The 24,346-nt window shown below is 47.2% G+C and overlaps 1 protein-coding gene across 1 annotated transcript; it reads left to right on the top strand.

The window, feature by feature from the left end:
* Positions 1 to 801: 801 nt before the first annotated feature.
* On the top strand, positions 802 to 24,074 carry POU2AF1 (POU class 2 homeobox associating factor 1). The gene is made up of 5 exons (XM_067747664.1): positions 802 to 929; positions 18,229 to 18,359; positions 18,843 to 18,885; positions 18,970 to 19,235; positions 21,916 to 24,074. The coding sequence occupies exons 1-5, from the start codon at positions 914 to 916 to the stop codon at positions 22,228 to 22,230; spliced, it is 771 nt and encodes a 256-aa protein (XP_067603765.1). The 5' UTR covers positions 802 to 913; the 3' UTR covers positions 22,231 to 24,074.
* Positions 24,075 to 24,346: the final 272 nt, after the last annotated feature.

Here is a 24,346-nt window from a genome sequence, read left to right as displayed (position 1 = left end):
GAGTCACTTCATGTGGACAGGTGCTGCCGGCTAGGAGGGAGGCTCCTTCACATAACATCTGCAAGTTCTCTTTGAGTACCCAGCTCCAGTTAAAGAGCCTGGGAGTCTTCTTTCTGCGCTGAGGGAGCTGGCCTCTTTCTCCGTGGGCATGTGGACCATCAGAACCGGTGTTCCCCCTATTTAAGCATGATTAGGCCTGGCCATTTTGGTCGTAGCTGGGGGGCAAGGGGAAGCGCTAACCTGGTTCAAAATGGAATGCACAGAAAAGCAATATTAAAAGAACAAGGAGGTTGTTTAGTGAGGCTTGAAGAGTCTACAGGTGTTTCCTCCTGTGTTGAGAACCAGTGTCCCCTGGGAATTGCATTTCCCGTCGAGCAGGGCCCAGGGCGGACTGAGCGCTGCCGACACCCCGGTGGTGGAGAGTCCTGAATGGGTGCCACAGAAAACCCAGAGTTTTCCAGGGGGTCTTAGGGCCCATCGCAGCGCGGAGGGGGGCACGACTGGACACACACGCTCACGGAGTTCACACTCACGCACACTTGCCCACGCCCCGCGCACCCTGGCACCCCGTGGGGTTGCGTCCCGCGGCTCACGGCCTCCTGGGCCGGCTGGTTGTGCAGATCCAGCCGGCTGGCCGCGAGCATGGCGCATGGAGGGGTGGGCCGCCGGTGGACCCGTGAGCGCGCGCAGGGGGGTGACGGGCTCCCCGCTGGAGAAGAGGGGCGGCGGCGGCGCCCGGGGTGGGAGGATGTGATGACGCTGTGCCCCCGCCGCGGGAACTCAGGCCTTTAAAAGCCGAGGAAACAGCCTTGAGCAGGCGGTGGCTCCACTGGAGGCAAGCACACCCGGGTCTCACATTAAAGAAGCCAAACTGTCTACTTCAAAGAGAAAAGGCAACATCCTGTCGCAGGCCATGCTCTGGCAAAAACGTAAGTGGTTTGGCTGTGGCTGTCGGAGCCGAGTCAGCGAGGGAGGGCCTGGGCTTCGCCAGGCATCCGGGAGCCGGGGAGGTGCGGGGTGCGGGCGGGGGGGGGACCGGCAGTGGGGTCCCGGTCCCCAGCCAGGGGAGCAGCAGGGGCGAGGTAGGCAAGATGGAGCGGGGTGGAGAAACCAACCTGTCAGAGGTGATGCTGATTTTCCAGGCTGGAGGGGAACGAACTAGTGTTCCAAGGTGAGACAGCTCATCCTGTCTCTGCTGCCTGCATGAATCACTGTGGTGAAGAAAGGGCAGCTGATGATTCACAAAACACAATTTAGGGGGGAAAGCGTGGAGCTCTTTACCAGAGTGTCTTTACTTTTATAAACAGCTACTCTACCCTGTGATTCAGTTCCGTGGGCCTGTTTCTCTCTGAGTTACTGAGCTTTCTGACAAAGGCACGATGTGTCTCTGTGACTGCATCGGGACGATGTGGAAACTTGGCTTGTCAAGCCTGTCCTCACCTGCTTTGCTGTCTTTCTCCTGTCATTCTTCTTCCCCTCTTGTGGCAAGGCTCGTGTGTCCCCGCGCAATGGGGCACGGGTTTACCTCTAACCTTAATGTTTATCCCTGGAGTTGGATGGAACATCTGTGAACTTTATTTTCCATATGTGGGACTGAACAGAGACTCGTGTTATTAATAATTGAAATCACACAGAGATTATCAACAACATTCCTTTCTCAGAAAAACAAAGTCAACTCAATGGCCTCATGAGAGTTGAACCTTCCTGGGGCTCAGTTCTGTACTTCCTCAAGAAAGAAGTAGTACCAAAAAATTTCTCTGTCTTTTTAAAGGTGCTTAGGTCTTTAAAATGCCCTTTAATGAATTCAGGTACACCCTACCTCAAGCAAACTTAATATAAGAGAAACTAGATTTACAGAGAAAGATACATTAGGGAGTGTTTATTTATTTTACAAAAGATATTCTAATGGAGACCTTACAGTTCTGAAAATATACCATCATTGATTAAGTCATAACTTACAGTCACTTATCAGCAGTTCATTGTTTCCTTTATTTCTTGTGTAAATTCTTTGCAACTGAGCTTGTTAATGTGTAATGTGAAGGAATGATTTCAAAATTTCTCAGATTGTGAAGTCTCATCATTGTTCGATGTTGGCAAGATGCAGTTTTTTTCTTCAATGAAAGAAGTGAATTCTAATTTGCATTTGAGAGTTATGGAATCCTTCCAAGGTAACTAGGGATATTCTAGTATGGGTGGTGGCCACCGCTCCCAGGAGCAGGATAGAGCAAGACCCTCCCCTGTGGGGGCAAAGGCAGCCGGCCCTGTGGGAGTGCATTAATGGTGGTAGGTGGGCATTAATGTCCCTACTGGGAGCTGCTGAGTGTCCATATGCCCGGACCCCGACACTTAGAGCCCGATCTGTGGATTTTATGTAAGCCCCTGGAGGGACTTCTGCCTTTATTCCTACCTACGCAGAGAAAGTCACTTTCTTCTTTTTTTAATCCTCAGGTTTCTTATATGTAGAATGGGGTAAAAATGATACCCATTCCACAGAGATACCCTTAGTAAGATGAGATGCCACCGAGATGATGTTGATTGCTCTGGTTCTGCTTCAGTGCCTGAGATATGGGTTGCTTCCTTGCACTTATGAGCTGCCATATTTCCCCCTCTTTGTTACGCACTGCATTTTTTCTTCTTTAGCTCCACCTAAGAGATTAACAATTTTTTTTTAAAGGGGATGCTAGAGGCACGTTTCCTGCTCACTCCCTGGAGGTCAGTCAGGTGCAGCAAAACTCCATCCTCAGGGAGACCACGTTGTAAATTCATCAGTGGAAAAACTGGGGTGAACGATTCTACCTGTTCAGATGCACATAATCAAAATTCTTTTTAATTGCTCTTTGGCATCTTAAAGGAAATTAGGAAAGGCCCTGGGTACTGGGCCCATCCCCTTACCCTAAGTGAGGCCCTGTCTAAGGCACTGAGGGCACGTGGGTGACTAAACCCTGTGGGAAAACCAGTAAAAACAGGGCAGCATTGTCAGCCCACTTAGAATCACCTGATGGAAGGTCAGAATTTGAAATCAGGCACCAAGAGCGCTGAAAAGGCACTTTCTTTTTTCAGAAAACACCCTTGAGGCCTGAGCTGAAATGACTGTACTATGGGGTTCTGGAAAGGGTTAAGAAAACATTCACTTTGTAGATGTTGCCTCCTCCCTACCTGGCCCGTGACCCCTGTTTATGGACTAAATGTGAGCATGGGCTTTGGTTCAGATCAGCTCAGAACTGGGAGCACACAGAGGTAGAAATCTTCAAGTCACAACCATGAATTGGAGATTTGCTTGACCGGCCAGTTGGACAAAGAAGTCATGCTCCCTGCAGATCCACCCACTGCCACCACCCCTCCCCGCCCCGCTGCGGTTCTGCACTTGGTCCAGCAGGTGCCGCGTAGATGTGAAGAACTGACATCCACCCCAGCAAGAAGCCCTTGTTAAGGCCAACTAGTAACGGTGCCGTAGAAATAGCAGGCACGATGGAGTGAGACAGGCCTGGGTTTGAAAGTTGGCTCTGCAGCTTAATTATGTAACCTTTTCGCATTCTTACAAATCTGGAAAATGGGGGTTCTAATGCCTGCCTTACAAGGTTTTTGTCAGAACTAAAGTAGAGAATGGGGAAAGTGTCATCATGTCTCCTGAGAATTAATGACAGTGGTAAGAGAGCACCTTCCCTCCTGGGACACCTTTTGTGGGCCCATCTCGAGTGATTAGGGCCAAATTCTTTCTAATCATTTCCCACACTTTGATTAGCATAGTTAAAAAGGCACATCAAAATATTTTTGAACGATAGGACCTTACATACAGTTTTCCAAGGGTCTAAATCAGAGGTCTGCCAACTATGGCCTGAGTGCCAAATCAGTCCCACCGCCTGTTTTCATAAATAAAAATTGATTGGGACATGGCCGTGTCTATTCATTTACATATTGTCTAGGGCTGCTTCTGCTACAATGGAAGAGTTGAGTAGGTGCCACAGAGACCATATGGCCTGCAAACAATATTACTATCTGGCCCTTTACAGACAAGGTTTGCCAACCTCTGGTTTAAGATGATTTGGGTAGTACTTAGGATGTTTATTTCCCTAAGTCACTGGGTATCATGGACTTGCACAATGCCAGTACCAATGGGAGACAAAGCTTGCAGTCAACTGATTACATGATTTGCACGATGCCGAAATTTGACTTGGTTGACTTCTTCCTTAAAAGCAGTGGAACTGTGTATAATAAACTCAACACCACTTGTTAGAAAATGAATGAATTGAACAACTGCTTTTTATTGTTATTTATGTTAGAGAAAGATCTACATGAGAACAGAAGGCCTGCTTGACTGATTTTCTTTGAATTGACTTGTTTGTCTTGATGCCCCATAGACTTGGTCTTGGTGTTTCTTTGCTGTAGTGCTCAAGGAGGCATCTTAAGAACAGGAAATACTTATCAAATTATTATGGCATGAATGTTTACTCTCAGACAACTTGAACGGAGCAGAGATTCACCAAATAGATAAATTAAGGTCTCAAAATTCTCATTGACATAGAACTCTATACTTTCTCCAAGCTTCCACTAAATAGCCAACTTTTTGAGGACAGTTAAAAGTTCAGTTAAAGATAAGAAAAACTTGTACTATACATATAATTTTTGGAACTCTATCTCCTGCATAAATTCAATGAACTTACAATAAGAAGTAATTTCGGTCTGTGGACTGCTTCTAATATTTCTAGTCTGTGTTATAACCTTTGTTTACTTAATATGCCTAATAAACACCTTTACTTCTTACTAAGTTTATCTATTGATGCAGTGGTTCTTGTTGATTAGGACAATTAGGATGCAAAAGATATTCACGAATTTACGTGCACAGGGGGAGGTGAAATAAGTGACACACATCTACTAAGCGCACAGATTAATCGGTAAAAGAGCTGATGAGTTTCAAGGTGGACACTTTACTTCTTCTCCCTATATTAACTAAATGAAAAACCAACCATGTCCCCTCTACAGCCCAAAAGTTTATGAGTCAGAGGTTTTGAAAGCTCTCTTCTGATTCAAAGCTGCAAATCTGTTCTGTTGTGAGGAACAAAAAAGGACCAGGGCTGTCCACACTTATTAGCTAACTATCTGGACATTTAATTCACTTAGAAGTGCTGTAAATTTTTGCTTTTAAACTTTCTCATTACAAAGGAAAGATATTAGGTTTCTGTCCTTCTAACTTCTTTCTAAAGTGGCTCGTTTCCCACTAAATGAAGATGTCCACCAATTTCTCACTTTGAGCCAAAGAAACCAAGGTTGGCTAATTGGTTATGATGATCATTAACATATTTTTCAGCTTTATGAAATACTCAGTAACATTGTGGCTTTCTCATTTTTGTAGAGAAACTGCTTGATAGAGTGGGGCTGCCTGGGATGGAGAGGCTTCCTCTGAAACCCTCTTGTCCTGCTTGTGTGATGCTAAGACAAAGCATTACTCTTGCAGGGAGGAAACATGGATTCTACTTTCCAGACTCTGGGTAATTAGATGTGGGGCCTCAGGCAAGCCACCTAACCACTGTGGGTCTCAAGTGCTCCAGCTGTAAAATGGGACTGTTTTCCTGGCTGAGGACAAGGAGCCTGGACTTGACTGAAATCCTTTTCCACCTCGAGTTGCTGAGTCTTCACGAGTGCTTATAAAAAATAAATACATATTTTCAAATGCATCCCAGGTGATTCTAATGGGCAGTAGAGCTGAGAACTGTTGACCTGGAGGCTGAAATTGATGGCTTATAATATACCTTTGGACATTGCACCACTATGAGCAGAACATGTTCAATCCTTTTCATAGGGATAAATTTCAGTTGAGTGCTTCCCTGGTGCCGTGCAGTATACCAGATGTTCTGCTGGATCAGTGTGGATTGCATTTGGTGGTTATTGAAGAGACCAGAAAATACATGGATTTAAATAAATAAGACAGTGGTATAGTTTCTCTCACACAAAAAAGTCCATAGTAGTCTGCAGGGGCTGTATGGAGGCTCTAAGTGCCAACAGTGTCTCAGGCTACTTCTGTCTTTCTGGTCTGAGGTCCTTAGCATGTGGCCTTTGTCCTCAAGTTTGCTTCATAGTTGCACTGTAGCTCCAACCGTCACATCTGTGTTTTAGACAATGAAGAAGAAGAAAAGGGAAAGGCAAAAAAATCATGCTTCTCTATCATGGCATCTCCCCACCAACACACAACTTCTGCTGACATCGAATGGCCACTCCCATCTGCAAGGGAGAATAGTGTAATTGTTTAGCTGGGCACATTACCAACCTTCCAAAATGTCGGGGTTGACAGTAAGGAAGGAGAGGGCAGATGCTGGGTGTGGCAACCGCCAGTCTTTGCCACACTTTGAATGTATTATCTCATTTAATCCTCATAAAAATTCCATGAGGTAGATTCTGTTTTAAGCTCTATTTCATAGATGAGAAAACTGAAGCTTAAAGATGAGGTTAGTAACTCACCCTGAGTGCTGTCTTGCTAAGCTGTCCTGTCTCTCTACCATGGTGCCCGTCTCACTCACAGGGCTTAGGAGGATGCTCTTGGTAGAAGCACAGGCCTTCCATGTTAGATAAAGGACCAGTGACAAAATGAAGTGCACCAGCTGGCAGATGTCTGTTCATACTTTGGAAACATTTTTGATGCATGTGTTTCAGCTTACTTATTGAAGGAAATGAAGTTTTTGCTTTCCTGCTATACCTCCTTCACTGGGCTCTTTGCAGATACTTTAGCTGAAATGGAGGGTTCAAAGGGGAGGGAAGGACCTAGAATTGCCCCAAAATAACATAGCCTGCCTGTTTTCTTGGGAGCCCTGTGTGGCAGCCTGTGCTGGAAGCCAAGGCTTCTCGGCACTTCCTTCATTCTGAACTGCCTAGAGTTTGGAAGACTCAGGCTCTCCCTTCACGTGTGTGTGTGTGTGTGTGTGTGTGTGTGTGTAAGTGAGGTGTGGAAAGCAAGGTAGAGGGGATTATTTTGAATTAGAGAGTGACAGCTCTGTTCTTTCTCTCCCTTCAGCGGTTTAAAGCTCAGCCTCTGGGGCAGGCAGATCTGAGTTTGAATCCTAGATTTATGCCTCAGTTGTTGTATGAAGCAGGCTTTGCCTCACTTTGCTGCCATTTCCTTGTATGTACAAGGGGGAATGCAGTTCTTCATAGGGTTGTGGTAAGTGTTTACTACTGTGCTTGGCATTAAGTCAACACTCAATAGCTATTAGTTACTATTATTATGTTCCTATTCTCACTCACTCTACCTCTGAGGACAAAGTTTATGCAGCTAAGCCTAGATTACAATTTGTATGGCCTCTGAGTTCTGCCTTTCTTGTGAAATAGCAGGATGCATATTTCCAGTCTTGTAACTCATGGTGGGGTTAGTGATCAGGGCTTACATGGATGGTTAAGCTGGCCATACTGTGACCAAACTTGGAACTTGGACCACAATTTCCTACCAGCCTCATAAGGTGGGATGGTGGATGGCTTGTATTGACTGGCAAACTTGTGTTTGTTTTTTAAATTCACAAGATAGGACTTGAGGTGTTGTAATCTAGCTTGAAGTATGCAAGAAATAGAACAAATGATACTGAAAACTGAAACAACAATGTGCTGCCTCCTTTTCTCAGTAATGGTTTCATTAGTATCACTTTCTGGGAAGAGCAGGTAGCCAAAGAATTACAAACCAGAGTCATACTCAGACCAGGTGTTGGGACCAAAAAGGATTTGACCACACTTAAGAAAGATGAATTACTTTTTAATTCTCTAGAAAGAATCATAAATTTAATTGGAAGAGGAGTACAAAGATTGCTATAACCTTCCAGGACTGAGAAATGCTGGGAAGACAGAAAAGAAAGGAAAAAGGGAGGCCAGAGAGTTGAAGATAGAAACAAGTTTTAATGCTGGATGAAAGCAGCACCGATTTAGGAAAGAAAAGGTGTAGAAGGAAAATCAACCATCCATTTATCATCCCATGCAAGCATGCATCCATCCAATAATGGAATTATTTCCAGCTAGGGAAATCAACGAATGAAGTAAATCCCTTCAGCAGGAGGGAGAGGAAAATGGAATCAGAGAAGGTGTCATGGAGCGTATATATGGCTTCAGATGTGGATCCTCAAGAATAAATGGTAATCAGCCTTCTTGCTTAGATTCTGGGGAAGGAAGAGCATCTTAGGATGTAAAATATTATCATTGGGAAGAAAATCCAACTCTATCTATCTCGGCTGGTGTCTAAAACATTTTTGTCACCACCCCCTTTATTCAAACCAAATCTACTGCAGACCTCTGATACAAAAGTAAAAATGGAGCACTTTTGGGAGGCTCTTGGAGCTCTGATTGCTCATTCACCCCCAGACTCCCCCGTTTCCTTCCCTTTCTTGGCAAAAAATTCCCTTTATAGGCACCTTTACTCTATTCCAGAGTTTTTGATTACAGCCTGACAATCCTGGCCTGGACCAGTCCTCTGCTCCTTAGCAAGAACTCTGATACCTGGTCACAGATCCTTGGTTTAAATACTTCCAGGGTAAGGACCTCACTCCTAGAGAAAAGTGAGTCACTGTGAAGCATGTTGTATTCGTTTCCATGAAGCTTTGAGACTGTGAAAGTCGTGTTTTCAGTCTACATAGGTATCTTGTGAATACGGAAGGAGGTACATTCCTCAAAGATTGACCTAGTGACGTCTTTCCCAGGCTTGCTGTTCTAACTTCTTCAGTGTCCTTCACAAGGGATTTCCCCCACATCATAAGGCCATTGTTTAGTAAACCCGAGACTTAACAAAAAAGCTCCTTTTGACTGGCAGTTACATCTCACATCATGAATCAATTATAGGGCTGCCTTCACTTATGTAGGCTGTACCCAGGCCACCATGAGCCTTGAGTCTTGGGCAGTTGGGTCTGACCCCAAATATATAGCTGATGCTGGGTCTGAAGAGTCCTTCCTCCAAGGAAGTGTTCCCTACCTGAGGGTCTCAGGAAAATTTTATTTATTTTATAAGAGTCTTTGGTCTTGGAAATCCTAAACTAGATATTGCTTAAATCAAGGAACAAACAACTGAATGTCCTCAGTTCCTAACCACAGGTTTTTCCTGTTCTAGATCATACTGGCAATTAGATTTAGGCTTTGTATCTCAGTCTAAAGAGGGTAGATGTATCTGCCTCCTCTGCTCCATCTCCTCATTCTGGTGCTGCCTTTCCATAGAATTTGGGTGGGAGCCCTGGGTTGGTTCACTACCTGATGTGGTCTTGTGCTCTCAGTGTAGGTCCCTTCTTCCCCCATTTTGATCCCTGTTGCTCTAGGTAAAGCTGAGGCAATACCCAATATGTCAGCCAGAAGCCTGTCTTGCTCTATAGCTGGTAAAACTTCCCTCTCTGACCACTGAAGAGCCCTCCCTCATCCACTGCCATGTTTGCATCCCGTATGTGATATGTGCTTCTAGGTTTCTAGTCCCTTGAAGATGTATCCATGACTATGGCCTCAGTCATGGCTGCGTCCCTGTCCTTTTGGAGATACATACAGGTTCCTTGAGGGGCTACATCTTACTCTGTCTGCCACTCAAAAATCTCCAAGGTACTCCTTCCTAGAGTTGTTCTTTAAAAAGTCAGATCTGCCACAAACCTAATCCTCTGGTGGCTTTGGAAGAAAACAGTCCTTCTGCTCAGCTCATGGTATCTTTACGACAGGTCAGTGCCAGGATTTTGATGTCTCCTCTCCAGGCTTGCTCTGTTTGCATGTGAGGTCTTTGACCAGTGTCTCTGCAGCATCATTGGCCTCCCTGTCTCCTAAACAGGGCCATCCTGCTGCTGGGGACATAGGCCCAAGCACCTGAGGGATGACTTCCAGGAATACAAGGAAGGCAGACAGGCTTTGCTGGAGGAAGAAGGCCCTGGGTATATTGAGGATAGAGACATTCAGTATCAGGATGCAGCAGGATGAGGGCAAGTTAGGGTCACTGTACCAAGGCTACTTCTCTGATGAGTGATAGACCACAGATTTTTGGCTGAGAACAAGGAGAAAAAGCCATCTCTTGAAAACCTATTACATGCTAGGTGTTTGGTTAATTTCATACAATCCTCATGATAACCCCATGAGATGGAGATCATTATTCTCATTTAACAAATGGAGAAACTGAGGCACACACAAGTTAAATTATTTGCCAAGGGTCACATAGTGATAAGCTCTGTAGTAGGCTTTCCAAACTAGATCTGCTTCGGTTCCAAACAATGCCACACCACTTTTCAATGCCAAGGATTTTAGGGTTGCATTAGATGCTTCTTCCCTTCCTAATTAAAATAAATGCACCATTAGAAGGAGGTGGTCTCTGACTTCACTGAGAGTAATTGTAGCCTGACTCAAAAGCCCCTGCAATTATGAATCTCAGAAAGTTAGATCTGAGACAGCCTAGAACTTCTGAAGCCACCTGCTTTCCATCTTGGAATCTGAATTCCTAGGACTCGTCTTCCCCTAGTGAGTTAATCAGCCAAGATAGGATAAGTGAAACGTCTTTGGGGTTTATCCAGGGTCCCTAGGCTGAGGAAGGGTCCTGAACATCTGGGGCTCCTTTGTTACATCTTGGGCAAGGCTTCCATTCATGGTGTGGGCTGAGCCTGACCCCAGAGCCATCTCCTTGCACTGGAGACAGAACAGTCGAGCCTCATGCACTCTTCTCTTTATACAGCCCCAGGAGGCTGGGGCCCCTGGCTGGCTGCTCATTCAAGCCCAACTGAATCAAGTGAGGCTTGGACTTGACATGCTACAGAAAGTCTTTCCCACCCAATTTACACTAGATTGTAGTTTACTTTTTTTAATGTAGGCCAACAAAGAAATCCCATATACATGTAAATTTAGGTTTTTATTAAAAACCTAATTAGGTTATTATTATTCAATCAAATAATAATTATTATTATAACAATGCAATTACGAGGCAGATGCAGCTCTGTCACCGTTTGTAATTCTAGGTTTGCTTGTGCAATTATTTGATTAAATCTATATTCCCTACTAGACTAGATAGTAAGCTCCATGATGGCAGGGGCATGGTTTCCTCCGCTCTGTTCACAGAATGCACTGCCAGGGGTCTCCTACTGTTGACCCCACCCTGGGACATGGTATCTGAGATGGGAGCTCTTTCTGCTCTGGTGACCCCAGTTTCTGTAAAAGGCGGGCAGATGCAGCTGGTTTCTCAGGTGGACCTATCCGCTGTCATTTCAGTCGAAAAATACCAAAAATAAAACTTTGCGGGGAATTGTGTGGGTCTCTCAGTTCTCGCCACTCCTCATGTGAGCAGACTGCTGGTAAGCTTCTCATGGACTTCTCTCTCCCTCCTCGGCTGGGAGACGCCCTCTCTTGCGGGAATTGGCAGTCAAGGGAGATTGGATCAGGGTGGTGCGAGCCCAGACCCCCAGCGTGGAGGGAAGAGGGTTAGAACTGAGCAGGGGACCATTCAGTGGCCCACCTCCAGTGTCCCCCAGAGAAATAAATGGGATTTGCCGGGGCAGAGAGGAGACAAGATGTGAGGCAGAAGCGGACTGCACTTGGAATCAGAGGTCCTGGGTTTAGTTGATGACCCTGCTGTTTACAAGCACAGTCCTCGGGCAAATCACTTAAAATCTCTGAGCATCACTTTCCTCATCAGTGAAAAGGAGGGTAAGAAGAAGACCTCCCCTGCCTATTTCAGAAGTTGTGGTGAGTCTTCATGTAAAATCATTTGTGTCAAATTCTCTGTGAGCCACAGAACATCTTGCAAAGGTGAGTGTGGTGATTTCTGAGTTCCTGGGAGTTAAGATCATGACCAGGAATCACACAGACCTTTGGCAGCCATGCATTCAAAATACCTGCGTCTCCACAGAAAAGAGGTCTCACACTGACACTGTCTCTGGGAGTAGGGAGCAGTATCCAGAGCCTTCCGTGCTCCTCTTGTTCTGTGGGAGGGTTGGAGGGAGGATGGATGTGTGGTTTGAGGGGTGCTGAGGGCTCTGGGGGAGGGACGCCTTAGCAGCAGTGCCTGTGAGGGAAAAATCTGAAGGCTCTGCCACTAGAGGCCTTGTGGCTGAGTCTACCCAAGGTCATGGGGTGGGACATCCAAAACTTTTGGCCTGGCCAGGTCTGGGGAAGTCCTAAGTGACTGTGGCCCTCGTTGAGCTTTCCCAGCGACCTGCCTATGGTTGATCAGTGAATTCTGTTTGGGCTGATGGGGATATGCCTCTTAGAATGGGGACACAGGGAGGAGAATGCCTACTGTTCCCTTCCTTTCTGTGACCAGACCAGAGAACATGGGCTCAGCCGCCATCTTTGAGATCTCCTGATGGAGACATCCTACTCTACACGTGAAGTTGTCAAGACTTACTCTTGATTGGCTGACCAGTAGCCTTCAAGCAACATCAAATCCTAATTCAGTTGAGGTTCCACTTTCCCATATCTTCTGTATACCTTTAAAGCCACCCTTTTTGTCCGTCTATCTTTTTCTCCTCTTCCCTGTTATGCAGATTGCTAGAATACGTGAGTGACACTTCAATATTTCCTGGCTGCAGGGTCCTCCTCTGTTCAAACATTAGTGAATAGAAAACCTAAATTTACATGTAGATGGGATTTCTTTGTTGGTCTACATTAAAAAAAGGTAAACTACAATCTAGTGTAAATTGGGTGGGAAAGCCTTTCTGTAGCATGTCAAGTCCAATCTTTGGCCAAAGCTCAAGTTCTTTCTTCCTGTTTGGAAAAAAATCAGCCATTGTCCATGAATGCAAAGAACAAATTTTAAGACTTTGACTCAGACCTTCACCAAGAACACTTGCAGTAGTGTTTCAATTAAGGATATGAATAATCCTTCAGCTGAAAGGAGCTAAACTTTCCTGGGAGCCCTCTTCTGTCTTAGGTCAAGAACACAAGCAAGCTTGTTTACATTAAAGTGAAAAGTGTCAGCAACTTTTGTGACTTTGTTTTCAGTTAGAAGCTAGGACAAGTTTGTTAGCCCTAGGCTTGAATTCCTATTGTTCAATTATTTGTTTTTTGTTTTGCTGTAAGTAACAAGAATATTATTGTATTTCTCCTTAGTGGGTCTTTTTTATTTTTTAAAATACTACTGAAGGTTCAGCAGCAAAAGTGAATCATATGTACTGTGGTTATTTGGACTGATCCATAATGTGTTATGTGTCCTTCTGGGCTAGGAAAGCTTTGTCTTTCAAAATGGCCTCGTGTGGCTGCATCCTCAAGTTTCAACTAGACAGTTGTAAATGGGAAGCGCTTTCAACGAGCTAGACTGTCAGGATGGGTGGGCTGGGTTCCTCTTCCTGGTTCCCTGGTGATGGAAATGTAGGCTTAGCATGGATCCCACCTTAGATTCTAAACTTTAGAGCAGCAATCCTGCCTGGTGTCCAACTCACTGCCTGGGCCTGGTGGCTCATGGGAAATCTGTAACAGGACAATGGCTGGGAGAAGAGTATTCTTTCAAGAATATATTGGAGGCTGTTCTAGGTACCGCCTGCCTGAAGAGGGCTCTCTTAAAGCTGCCCTGAGGAGATGCCTGGGTGTTGGCTCCACTAGGACCTACCTGCTTAGCCTAGCTTTCTCACTGTGGTGTGAACATGGTTTGCATGGGGTCATTAAATAAACAAGTGCTGGCAGTTTTGCATATTTCCTTGGTGATGTTAATTATACCTTATCAAAGGACCGAGGGCCATGTTTATTTAAATCTGTAGAATCCTATGTTCCCGAAGCTTGGTGCAAAGCAAGCGCGGGACCCACATGCAGCCAGAGTGCTGTCTCAGGTGACCCTTGGGCTTGAATCTGTCATGGTCTGTGCTTTCCAGTGGAACAGCAGCTGCAAGACTCTTATTTTTGTGATGTGAAGCATGTCCGGGTATGCGGCAGGGGGAACTGAAATAGCCTCTGCTGACTTTTTATACCTTCAGATTTTTTCGTTGCTCATTTTGGAAAAGGGAAGCCCTCACTGGGGCCAAATTCATAGGTTTTTCTGTAAATGAGTGTTGTTTTTTTCCCCAAACAACATTGGTGACAGACTTGCCGTGGTGGAAAGGTAATATGGCTGAACTTCTCAGACTGAAAAAGGAGATTCCCAATGAGGGTCAAGAGGCTTGTGTTTAGGTGGAAAGATTTTTCTCAGTGCTGGACACTTGGATGCCCACAGGGGACTTAAAGGGCCTTCGAACCACAGGATAAATTGTGAGAAAGCTTCAGGTTTTGAAAGCGTGCTACATGGAGCTGCAATTCGACCGGTGCTATGAAAATCTCTGGTCAACTGTACTTTGGGAAATTGGACTTTCATCTTTCTCTGCTTGTGTATTACTATTTTGATCTCCTGTTTTATTTTCCTTGGCTCTTCTTTTATTTAGTATTATTATTTGAAGAAATTATTTTAATAATCTTAAATTTTTCTTTTACATATTTTAGTTTAGTTTTTTTTATTCAGGGATCCAGAAGACCCAAGGCAAAGCAATCATGACTGCGGACAAGCTTCTTTTCCTTTTCCAAATTTGAATTTGTGGGCTCATTTCTCATGCTAGCAGCAGTAGGGAGTCCAGCGTTTACTGTGGAATTAGAAATGTTTATCGCTGCTTCACAAAGGTTGGTGTGAAAGGCACCAACTGCGTTTTCACCTTGCAAGTACACTTGGCCGTTGGGGTCCTGTGGAAATTGTCTTGAGGCTTCAGATTTTGATATTTCATGGGCACTTTGCAAAGACACTATCAGAAGTGCCCTCACTCTTGCCTACTCACCTGGCAGCAGTCACAGGATTCCTTGGCAGCTGGCTGGGGACTCCTGGGTGGGCAGTCGGGAGGTCCTTGGGAGCTGTAGGAGTTTCATGACTGCAGTAGGAAGAGGTGGGGACTTTGAAACTGTTCTCCATATGGTGGTTGTGCCAGGGCACACCTGTTGACACTGTGGGTTCCAAGGGAGTCCAGACATCAGAGGGTGATGACCTCTGCTCACAGCACCTCCCCAAGCCCTCTTTGTTCATTGATTCAAAAACAACAGGAGGCAGGAAGCTCTCACTTGCCAAGAAGCTGGAAGTGCCCAGCTGTCCCCTTTGCAGCCAAGTGGTCCATGTGTCCACTTCCCAGGGGGCAGTGGGATTGGAAGTCCTCTGGGCCCTTCCCCAGAAGTGTACATGCAACTCAGAGGGGCATGAGCCATATACCTGTCTTTGATCTGGTCTGAGATGTGTGCATGTGTGATGGGGCCTTTCTTGTCCCCCAACTGAGTTAAGAGTGTGATCACCATGCTCAGACCCCCAAATAACCCTGTCCCTTGAGTTTCTCCCAAATGCACAAGGCCTCAGGCTGCACTTTATGCCTAAGAATAGCTGGAAACCCAACCGGAGACAAGTGTAGGTTGAGTGATACGGGTGTGAACAAAAGCTGGTGTAGTTGTGGGTGACCCTGAGAATGAGTGAACAGAGTGCAGGAGGGCAGGGGCCCTTGTTCTCTGCCATGTCAGGCCATACCTGGGGTCTCTGGTCACCCCTGGGCATCACCCATCATAAGGGGAAGTGGCAAATGAACTTGTGGAGGAGTGAAGCAGCCAGAAGGAAGGTTAGAGGGATTGAAAACATGTCGTTAAGAAATAGCTGAAGGAATGGAATGTTCGCTCAGACTCTACAGGGGACGTGGGGGTCTGTCTTCAGAGGCTGGGAAGGGATACTACTACTAATACTAATGATGATATTAGCTCACATCTTTTCAGTGCTTCCTCAGTGTAAGCTCTATTCTAAGCATTTACATGTAATTCTCAAATTATCCTACCGGGTATATACCACTATGATCCTCACTCTGTAGATGAGAAAGCTGTAAATGGATTATGAATTGTGAGTTTCATTAGAAGGTAATGCCAGGAAAAATGGTGCTTGTCACCATGAGGCAGGTCCAGTAGGAGGAAGAGCTTTCTGACATTTGCACTCTCCAGAGGAAGGTAAACATGGGTGGAGGAAGGGGAAGGAAAATAACGTGTGTTGAACATCGACCGCCTGCCGGACATGGCTTTGGGAGCTTCCCGTGTGTTATTTCAGTTAATCCTCACAAGAACCGTGTGAGACAGGAACTATTATCCCTATTTTACAGATGAGAAAACTGAGGCTTAGAGATGTAAAATAAATCAACTGAGACCTTTCCACCAGAAACTGACACCCCAGGTATCTTGAGCTCTTAAGTCCATTGTCACTGCTGTTTAAACAAAGATGATGGTGCACAGGTGGCCCCAGGGTGCAGGTACCTGTCTGGCTCTCTCTGCTGTACACTCCTGCTTCAGCCTGAATTTCACAAGTTGTAACTGTTTTAGTGCTTGCCTGTCCCACTAGACTGCAAGATGCGTGTGGGCAGTGGCCACATCTATCTTGCTTAGTGCTGTATACCTAGTGCCCATCGATATTTGAAAGAATGAATGAATACCAGTAGAGATCCCTTGTTATGACAGGGCAAGTTAGAAAGAGGATGTTTAATCTCCTCTTGGGATGTTAGAGGGAGATCAGGGATGCATTAGCAGTGGTCCTAATCCCAGCAGAGCTTCAGAATCACCTGAGGGATTTTTATAAATATAGATTCGTAAGTCCACATCAGACCCCTGGAATCAGACACTCCAGGAGCAGGGCCTGGGTATCTGTATTTTGCATCACTCCCTGGTTGCTCCTGCTACTTGGCCAGGTTAGGAAGCCCCCATAAATGCATCTGAGTCTGGGGTTCTCTGACTCTCACGTGTTTCTGGGGCTCTTGGACGACGCTTCTCTCTTCCCCCTGCTTCTCTGCCTGGGCTTCCAGGCCAGGCCATGTGTGTGCCTGGAGCATGGTTGGAGGTCTGGTGCTGGTCAGGCTTGGGGTCTTATCAGGTGGGTATTTACTGAGCAAAGTTTAGTTAGGGCAGCACTGCGGATCCGGCTTTAATAGATACCCAGGCTTCCGGGCTTTTGATTCAGAGCCCAGGTCCCTGGGCCCTTATCAGTGGATGATAATGGACTCCCATGTGAGTCGTAAGGCTCAGTGCTACTTGCCTTTCTTGGCTGACCCAGGCCTGCCCTCCAAGGGCCCAAGGCCTCCGGCTGTGGGCCGTCTGGGAGGCTAGATTGTCACTGCCCAGCCATGGCTGCTTTGGACTTCTTCTCCTGCCAGGGAGAGCCCTGTGTTCCAGCTCATGGTGCTTTGGTTTCCTGGCATTGATGGCAAAGGCAGAGGGAACCCTCTCTCAGAGGCAAGGCTGGATACTCTCTGGCCCCAGGGCACATGGATCACCATTGGGTATTTGTCCTGGGAGACACAGAGAACCTGGGAAGCATTCACTGCAGCCCATTCTAAAGTTCCAGGAGAGGTGAAGGGAAGGTGAGCGGCAGCACATTTTGAATAATCATCCAACCAATTAATCAACAAATAACTTACTGAGCTTATTATGGACATGCTACTTGGGATGATATAGAGAAATAAGGTATAGTATTTCACCTTGAGAAGTTTATAACCTAGCTAGGGGCATAAGAAATTTACCCCAAAAAGGATGACTAATTATTACATAGCAGACTACAAATTTATTGAATGCTTACTCTGTACCTGATTTTATACTTAGCATGTATTATGCTTCCCATTTGCTATGTCAGTGACTCCTTACGACACTCCTTTGATAAGAAACTGCAGGTTAAGAGGCACAGAGAGGTTTAGTAGCTCACCCAGGATCACACAGCTAGAAAGTGGCAGGGGCAGGTTTTGAGGCATCTGACTCAGAGTCCCTGCTCTTATGCCATCCTCTGCTGCCCCCTGTGATGAATACTAACCTGTCTGGAAGTGTTGAAGAGGTTGTAGGATGAAGCAAATTCTGTGGGCTCTGTGGTCAGCTAGGAGGCTTGCAGTAGTAGTCTTGGGTCAGGAAGAATCCAGAGGTCGAGAAAAGTGAGAGGGAATCCTCACCACGGGAAATTGCAAGTAGAGAAGAGGAGGGGAGACCTTCAAGGGGGGTGGAGAGGAGTCTAGGTGGACCTTCTGGCTGGAGTCAGGCTTTCCGTAGTGGTTAGTGTACAAAGAAGTTGGGAAAATGGGTTGAGATCACCCGGTGGTGCTCGGGCCTTAATCCTCTGGGTGCAGGGGAGCCGTAGAAGTGTTGGGGCAGGAGGAGTGATAATACTGGGAGGAATACCCTAGGAAGTCTCATGTGGTCCTGCACGTTCAGGCACAACTTTGGTGAGCAGGCAGACCCTCGAAGAGAGGGGGCACATTGGGGTGGGGCCTGTCTGAGAAGGGAGACCGAGTACCAGTGATGCTTTCTTCACAGCCACAGCTCCAGAGCAAGCCTCGGCCCCACCCCGGCCGTACCAGGGCGTGCGGGTGAAGGAGCCAGTGAAGGAGCTGCTGCGGAGGAAACGTGGCCACGCCAGCAGCGGGCCGCCGGTGGCACCGACCGCGGTGAGGGGGCCGCTGTGGCCAGAGTGTGTGTGTGTGTGTAGGGGGCTGGGGGTGGTCAGGTTGCGGTGTATGTCTTGCTCCATGGGCTACTCCTCGAGGGCACGGAGGCTGCACCTTGCCCTGGTGTGGCTGCCAGAGAATGGGCCCAGGTAGAAGTGCCTTGAAGTGGGATGAGGAATATGGGGCGGCTGGCTTGGTCCACTGAACAGCAAGTGTCTCACATGTCCTGGTGTGAGGTGAGGGCTCCCCCTGGGACGTTGATGAAGCCAGTTCCCTCAGTGCACAGCCTTCTTGCTAAACGGGAACGCCGATCCCTCGAAAGTATAGGTGGTGATGGTTGGGACATGAGGCTTAGTTCTAACAAGGGAGGTTCTTGCGCCCCACCCGATACCCTCCTGCCCTGGGGCCCTCTGGGCGGGCTCCCTGCAGAGGGCCAGCGGGAGATGGCTGAACCCTGATCCCGGTCTCCCTTCTCCCCTCTAGGTGGTGCTGCCCCATCAGCCCCTGGCGACCTACACCACAGTAGGTAAGAGCTCCCCACAGCCCTGGCCTCCTCCCGGACCCACGTCTGGGAGACACCTGCAGCTCTGTAACTTCCTCCTTCCCACAGGTCCTTCCTGCCTTGACATGGAGGTCTCTGCTTCCACAGTGACGGAGGAGGGGGCCCTGTGTGCCGGCTGGCTCTCCCAGCCCGCCCCGGCCACCCTCCAGCCCCTGGCCCCATGGGCACCCTATACGGAGTATGTGTCCCATGAGGCTGTCAGCTGCCCCTACTCAGCTGACATGTATGTGCAGCCCGTGTGCCCCAGCTACACGGTTGTGGGACCCTCCTCGGTGCTGACCTACGCCTCCCAGCCGCTCATCACCAATGTCACGGTACGTCACACAAAGGCCTTTCTATACCCCCACATGCTGAGGGCACCCTTTTAGAACCAGGGCTGACTTCCAGACCCCTGACCTTCCTTGCTGTTGATTCCCAGGATAATCCCATCATCTAAGCCCACCCCATCCTCCAGGGAGGCCTACTTTCATTCCCAATGACTTCAAATATCTTTCATAGAAAAGGCTTATGGCCTCCTTTGCCATGCTTTGTGGTCCTCGGGGTTGGCACGTCCTCCTGCCTCTCTGTCCTAAGTCTCCCCTGCTGCCCCATAGGCAGTGAGTCTCGGTGATGAGTCTAAATTTTTATTGAATGGTGATACTTGTGTGGGGTCTCTTGCCAGAGCCAGCCTCTCCTTCCTACTCAGATTATTTAGGGGGTGATCGTTCACCCAATAATGGGATTTGCTAGAACATTTTTAGGCTGATCAACAGGTGACACAATTTTTCAGAAAACTGTACTTTTGATGGAGTCAGACCCACCTGCAGGGTAATTTTTTGAGTTCCACCTCTAGTGTCAGATTGCCTGGGTTCAAATCTCTGCCCCTTCACTCACTAGCTATGTGATCCTGAGCTTGGTGACTTAATGCTCTGAGTCTCAGTGTCCTCATCTGTAAAATGGGTTGATGTCAGGATCAATGACAGGATGCACGTAGAGGGCTTAGAACGCTTCCTGGGCTCAGCATAGCTCCTAGCATACAGAAAGCACCCGATAGATGCTAGTTATTATGATCGTTGCCCAGTTGGCCAACAACACTAACCAAGGGCCGTCTTCAAGTGCCAGATAGGAAAGGAGGTGCTTGCTCCCCCAGGAATGGAGGAAGGAAGAGAAACAGTTTTATGTGAATGATGCCTGTTTGACCAAAGGAATGGGAATTCTCCAAGTGTTCAGAGGAGAAAAGACCTGTGGTTACAGCTACATCCAGCTCCAGTCCAAGGAAAACCGTGGGAGGTAGAACAGGGGCCTCATGAGTCGCTGCAGAACCACCCTTGATGATGGAACTTGCTTTGGTTCCCCAAATCCTCTCTGTTTACCTCAAGGTCCGGTGTCACCCTGATGCTCCTGCCCCTCAAGCACCGTCCAGGCACAGGCTGCAGGAGCCCTCCCACTCCATGCCCACCTGGCTACTCAGCAAACCAGTTGTGGGGCCTGAATGATGGTGGATGGGAAGGAGTTAATTCAACACCTCTCCCAGGCAGCTCATTTCCATATCAGAGGCCTGGGGTGAGGGTGGGGAGTGGTAGACACAATGGTTTCCCAACCATTTCAGGACCGAGCATTCCTTTCATTATTTATCCTTTCATCAATCTCACCTCTTGCTTTGAAAGGTTCTGTGTAACAACCAAACTATATTTATTAAGAAATAATTTATTTGTTTTGCCATTTTGTAAATTAACTCATCAAAGCTGGTTAGAGCTGCCAATCGGTACTCCAGATCGGTGGGAGATAAGACCTGTTATGATGACAGTTTGATGTAATTCTATCCCTGAGCCAAGAAACCTGCAGTCGCAGTTGACTTGCGCAGGTTTATGACTCAAAACTGTAGGATATCTGTTTGGATTTTTGAAATACTAGAAATAACAAGGCTTTGCTGGGAGGCTGGAAGTCCTCTGAGACCCTTTCCAGCTCTATCATTCTATAGAAAAACATCCTAAAGCCTTGCTACTCAAACTGTAGTCCCTGGACTAGCTGCACTGGTGTCAGCTGGGATCCAATTAGACATGCAGTATTCAGGCCTGACCAGACCTCCTGTACCAGAATCTGCATTGCAACATGGTCCCAGGAGATTAAAATAAGCTCTTCCCTGAGTGACTCCAATAGTTTGCTCCCAAGACACAGTGGCAACTGGAGGAGCTATGACAGAGAAGGGAGTGTGGTAGGGGGAGGTTTTGGCCTCTCACACACACATCTTTCCATGCAAAGACCTTCCTCCCCCACCTGCTTCCTCAGCAGTGGAAGATAGTAAGAATCCAGACCGTGGCTTTGCAGACTTGAGCTGGGATTCGTAGGGTGGCTGCTGTGCAGGTGAAAGATGTTGTTTACAGAGGACCTGGGAGAACGGCCCTGACCTTTGGAGGTCCCTGGGTTGGCCACAGAGGGCCCAGCTAAGAGGCAGCAGAGGGTGAGGTAGTGGGAGGCTAGTGGAGCTGAGTCCAAGGGGTCCTTAAAATGCCAAAGCTGCTGTGTGGAGCCTGGACAGTCTCTGTGTCTGGGCACAGCAGTGGCCGCTTTGGGATATAGCTGCTATGCCGTGTGATGGGCTTGTTGTTTAACATGCTGTGTTTTCACTGATTTTAAGATGCACACCTCCCCCCTCCTCACACATATTTTAATATCTCTGAAATCGGGATGCATTTTATATTCAGTGAAATCTGGAAAAGTATCTCTAATTCACTCAGCTCTATGATGTCAGTCCTCTGTGTAATCTATTTACAGACGCTTCAGATGGGGAAGTAGCATGAGCAAGGACATATAGCTAGTGAGTGACAGGGTAAGGGATGCGGAAGTTTGTCTGGCTTCTCCCTTGGGGAAGACCTTGAGCAGGGAGACGGAGACCTCTGGAGTGAGACGGCAGGAAAGGGCTGAGGTGAGGGAAACAGAGATCCCCGTGGGGACCAGGGTGGGCAGTGGATATACCCCAGGGTTGCTAACCAACCAGTGTCTCCCCCATCACAGACGAGAAGTGCTGCCACACCCACAGTGGGACCCCAGCTGGAGGGCCCAGAGCACCAGGCACCTCTCACCTATTTCCCGTGGCCTCAGCCCCTGTCCACGCTGCCCACCTCCACCCTACAGTACCAGCCTCCAGCCCCAGCCCTGCCGGGGCCCCAGTTTGTCCAGCTCCCTATCTCTATCCCGGAGCCAGTCCTTCAGGACGTGGAAGACCCCAGGAGAGCCATCAGTTCCCTGACCATCGACAAGCTGCTTTTGGAGGAAGAGGATAGCGATACCTATGCGCTCAACCACACGCTTTCCGTGGAAGGCTTTTAGGGCTGGCTCCCACCCGAGCGTCCTGTCCCCTGAAACTGGGATTTGAAAACGAGCCTGGGATTGAGCCTCAGGTTCATATCTGTTTGGAGTTTCATAATTACAAACTACAGTTTCTACCCCAAACTAGAATTGTAAACCAGACTTCCTTCCTCCCTCCCTCCCTCCCTTCCTCCCTTCCTCCCTTCCTCTCTTTCTTACTCTCCCTTTCTTATTTCTTTTTCCATTTCTGTTTCCTTTGGGAGGGAATTATAGGGATTTTAAAGATAATATTTGATGCCAAGTGTTGCCTAATCTGTGGCCCAGGGTTTTCATTTCTGCCACGTTTCCTTCCTGGAGAAGGCCCCTCTCTCCAATGCCCACTGCTTCGTGGGAGCAGCAGCCCTGCTGAGCCGTCTTCAGGCAGTGATGCCCTGTGCTCTGTCATTTTGAGATGGATGGGGTGCCCTGTGAGAAGACCAGCCCTGCCAGCATCTCCAAGGGCAGAACAAATGCCAGAGGCCTTGAGCTGTCAGTTCCCACAGTTGCTCCTTTGTTTGCTGTTCTCAGCTTTGGCCAGATTTACAGTCTTGACAGCAGGGTCTCAAGACCTGGGGCTCAGCGAGGTGGTGGGTGGAGGGTCGGGGTGGTGGTGGAAAGGGAACATCAGAGTGTGTAGGGGCCGGGTCAGAGGGACAAAGGAGGGTTGGGGGCATGGAGTGTGGATGTGGGGGGAGGGGCGAGCAGGAGGGCTGAGGAATGGTTTTCTTTAGATTACTTGGTTATTAAGAAGGGGAATAAATTTAAGAAAATATGGCTTTAATAGGTGGTTTTGCTGCTCTCCTTGAGGATGCTTGCAAGGAGAGCTGAGCTTTGGTCAACAGGATGATGGGATATGTCTGACTGTATCTTTCCATGTCCAGACCCTCTTTGGGGCTATGTGCAGGCCAAGACCCACTGAGGCCCAGGGATGACTGAGACCTGGTTGAGTGTGGCCACATGTGCTTCTTTAGTGTCTTAAGCCTCCATGGACCATGCTTATGTGAAGCCAAGACTGCCTCCCCAAGCACCATCCTTCCTGGGGGTTCTAGAGCCTCAGCCAGAAGGACCATTAGGTTTCATTTCAATTTTTATTTTTTTGCTGGAGAAACATCAGATCTGCAGGGGCCTGAGCACAGCTGTCACCAGGGGTGCACAGCTCCTGACAGAGGCCATGTCCTTCGGGAACTAGCACATCTGTCTGCTAAGGACACCATTGTCACTATTAGGCAGATGCATTAGTTGGAGGACTCCGCATAGAAGTAATGGACTTTTCTGGGAAGTGACCCTTTCTTTGATCTATATATATATATATAGCCATTTTAAATAAAGACTTTGGAGAAAAATTGCCTTTTTTGGATTTTTCTGCTTTGGGTTTATTTTGACCCAAATTTCTGGTATCTGCCTAAAATCCCCAAACAGATATCTTGAATTGTTTTTATTTAGACAATTTTTAGATTTAAAAGGTTAAGATATCATTTTAGATAACAAATTTCTATCTTTGTTGGCAGTGATGTGAGTAGGAAAGGGAGGGGGGGTCTCAGTCCTATTTGATCAAAAGCCCTGGCTTCCTATAAAAAACACTATGCAAGAATTTTCCGCTTACTGTTTGAGGGTTTGAGAAGATGCAGAAGCAATCTCCATAAGGGAGTTTAAGCTGAAAAAACAAGCAAAGAAATAAAGTACTTGACATATTTGCTAAGATTTAAATGGTGTTTTCTTTCTTCTTATCTTGAGGTCATGGAAATCTTGGTTGCAGCCATCCATCTAGGTTTCTTCCTGGGTTTTTCTGTTAAGATGGAAACATTTTCAATAAAGATTTGCTCAGACTTTTCTGTGCTGAAGTGTTTTATTTCTTATCAGATTAATCCCCTTAGCTTGCCGTCCCATGTCAGGCAGTGCCATTCTAGGAAGGAGCTTATACTAGTCTTGTTGATTTTGCGATGTGACTGGCTGCCAGGGAAGATAAAACCAGCCCCACTGTGCTTGCAGCCCAGTTATCCCAAGCAGGACATGTGAGGCCAGGAGGCTTGGTCTCCAGGAGAGTAGGGATCTGAGGAGAGGAAGAAAATCTTTGTAACCGTATTACTCTTCCTGTTAT

This window comes from Pseudorca crassidens, chromosome 9, assembly GCF_039906515.1.
Source record: "Pseudorca crassidens isolate mPseCra1 chromosome 9, mPseCra1.hap1, whole genome shotgun sequence".
Classification (NCBI taxonomy): domain Eukaryota; kingdom Metazoa; phylum Chordata; class Mammalia; order Artiodactyla; family Delphinidae; genus Pseudorca; species Pseudorca crassidens.
Note: the sequence above shows the minus strand (reverse complement) of the source record. Positions and strands in the feature narration are given on the sequence as shown.

Bases quoted from the DNA above. Each gene is read 5' to 3' on its own strand.
- POU2AF1 (XM_067747664.1), top strand. The intron at 18,886-18,969 runs GTAAGAGCTCCC...TCCTTCCCACAG, and splicing joins GGCGACCTACACCACAGTAG to GTCCTTCCTGCCTTGACATG. The intron at 19,236-21,915 runs GTACGTCACACA...CCCCCATCACAG, and splicing joins CGCTCATCACCAATGTCACG to ACGAGAAGTGCTGCCACACC.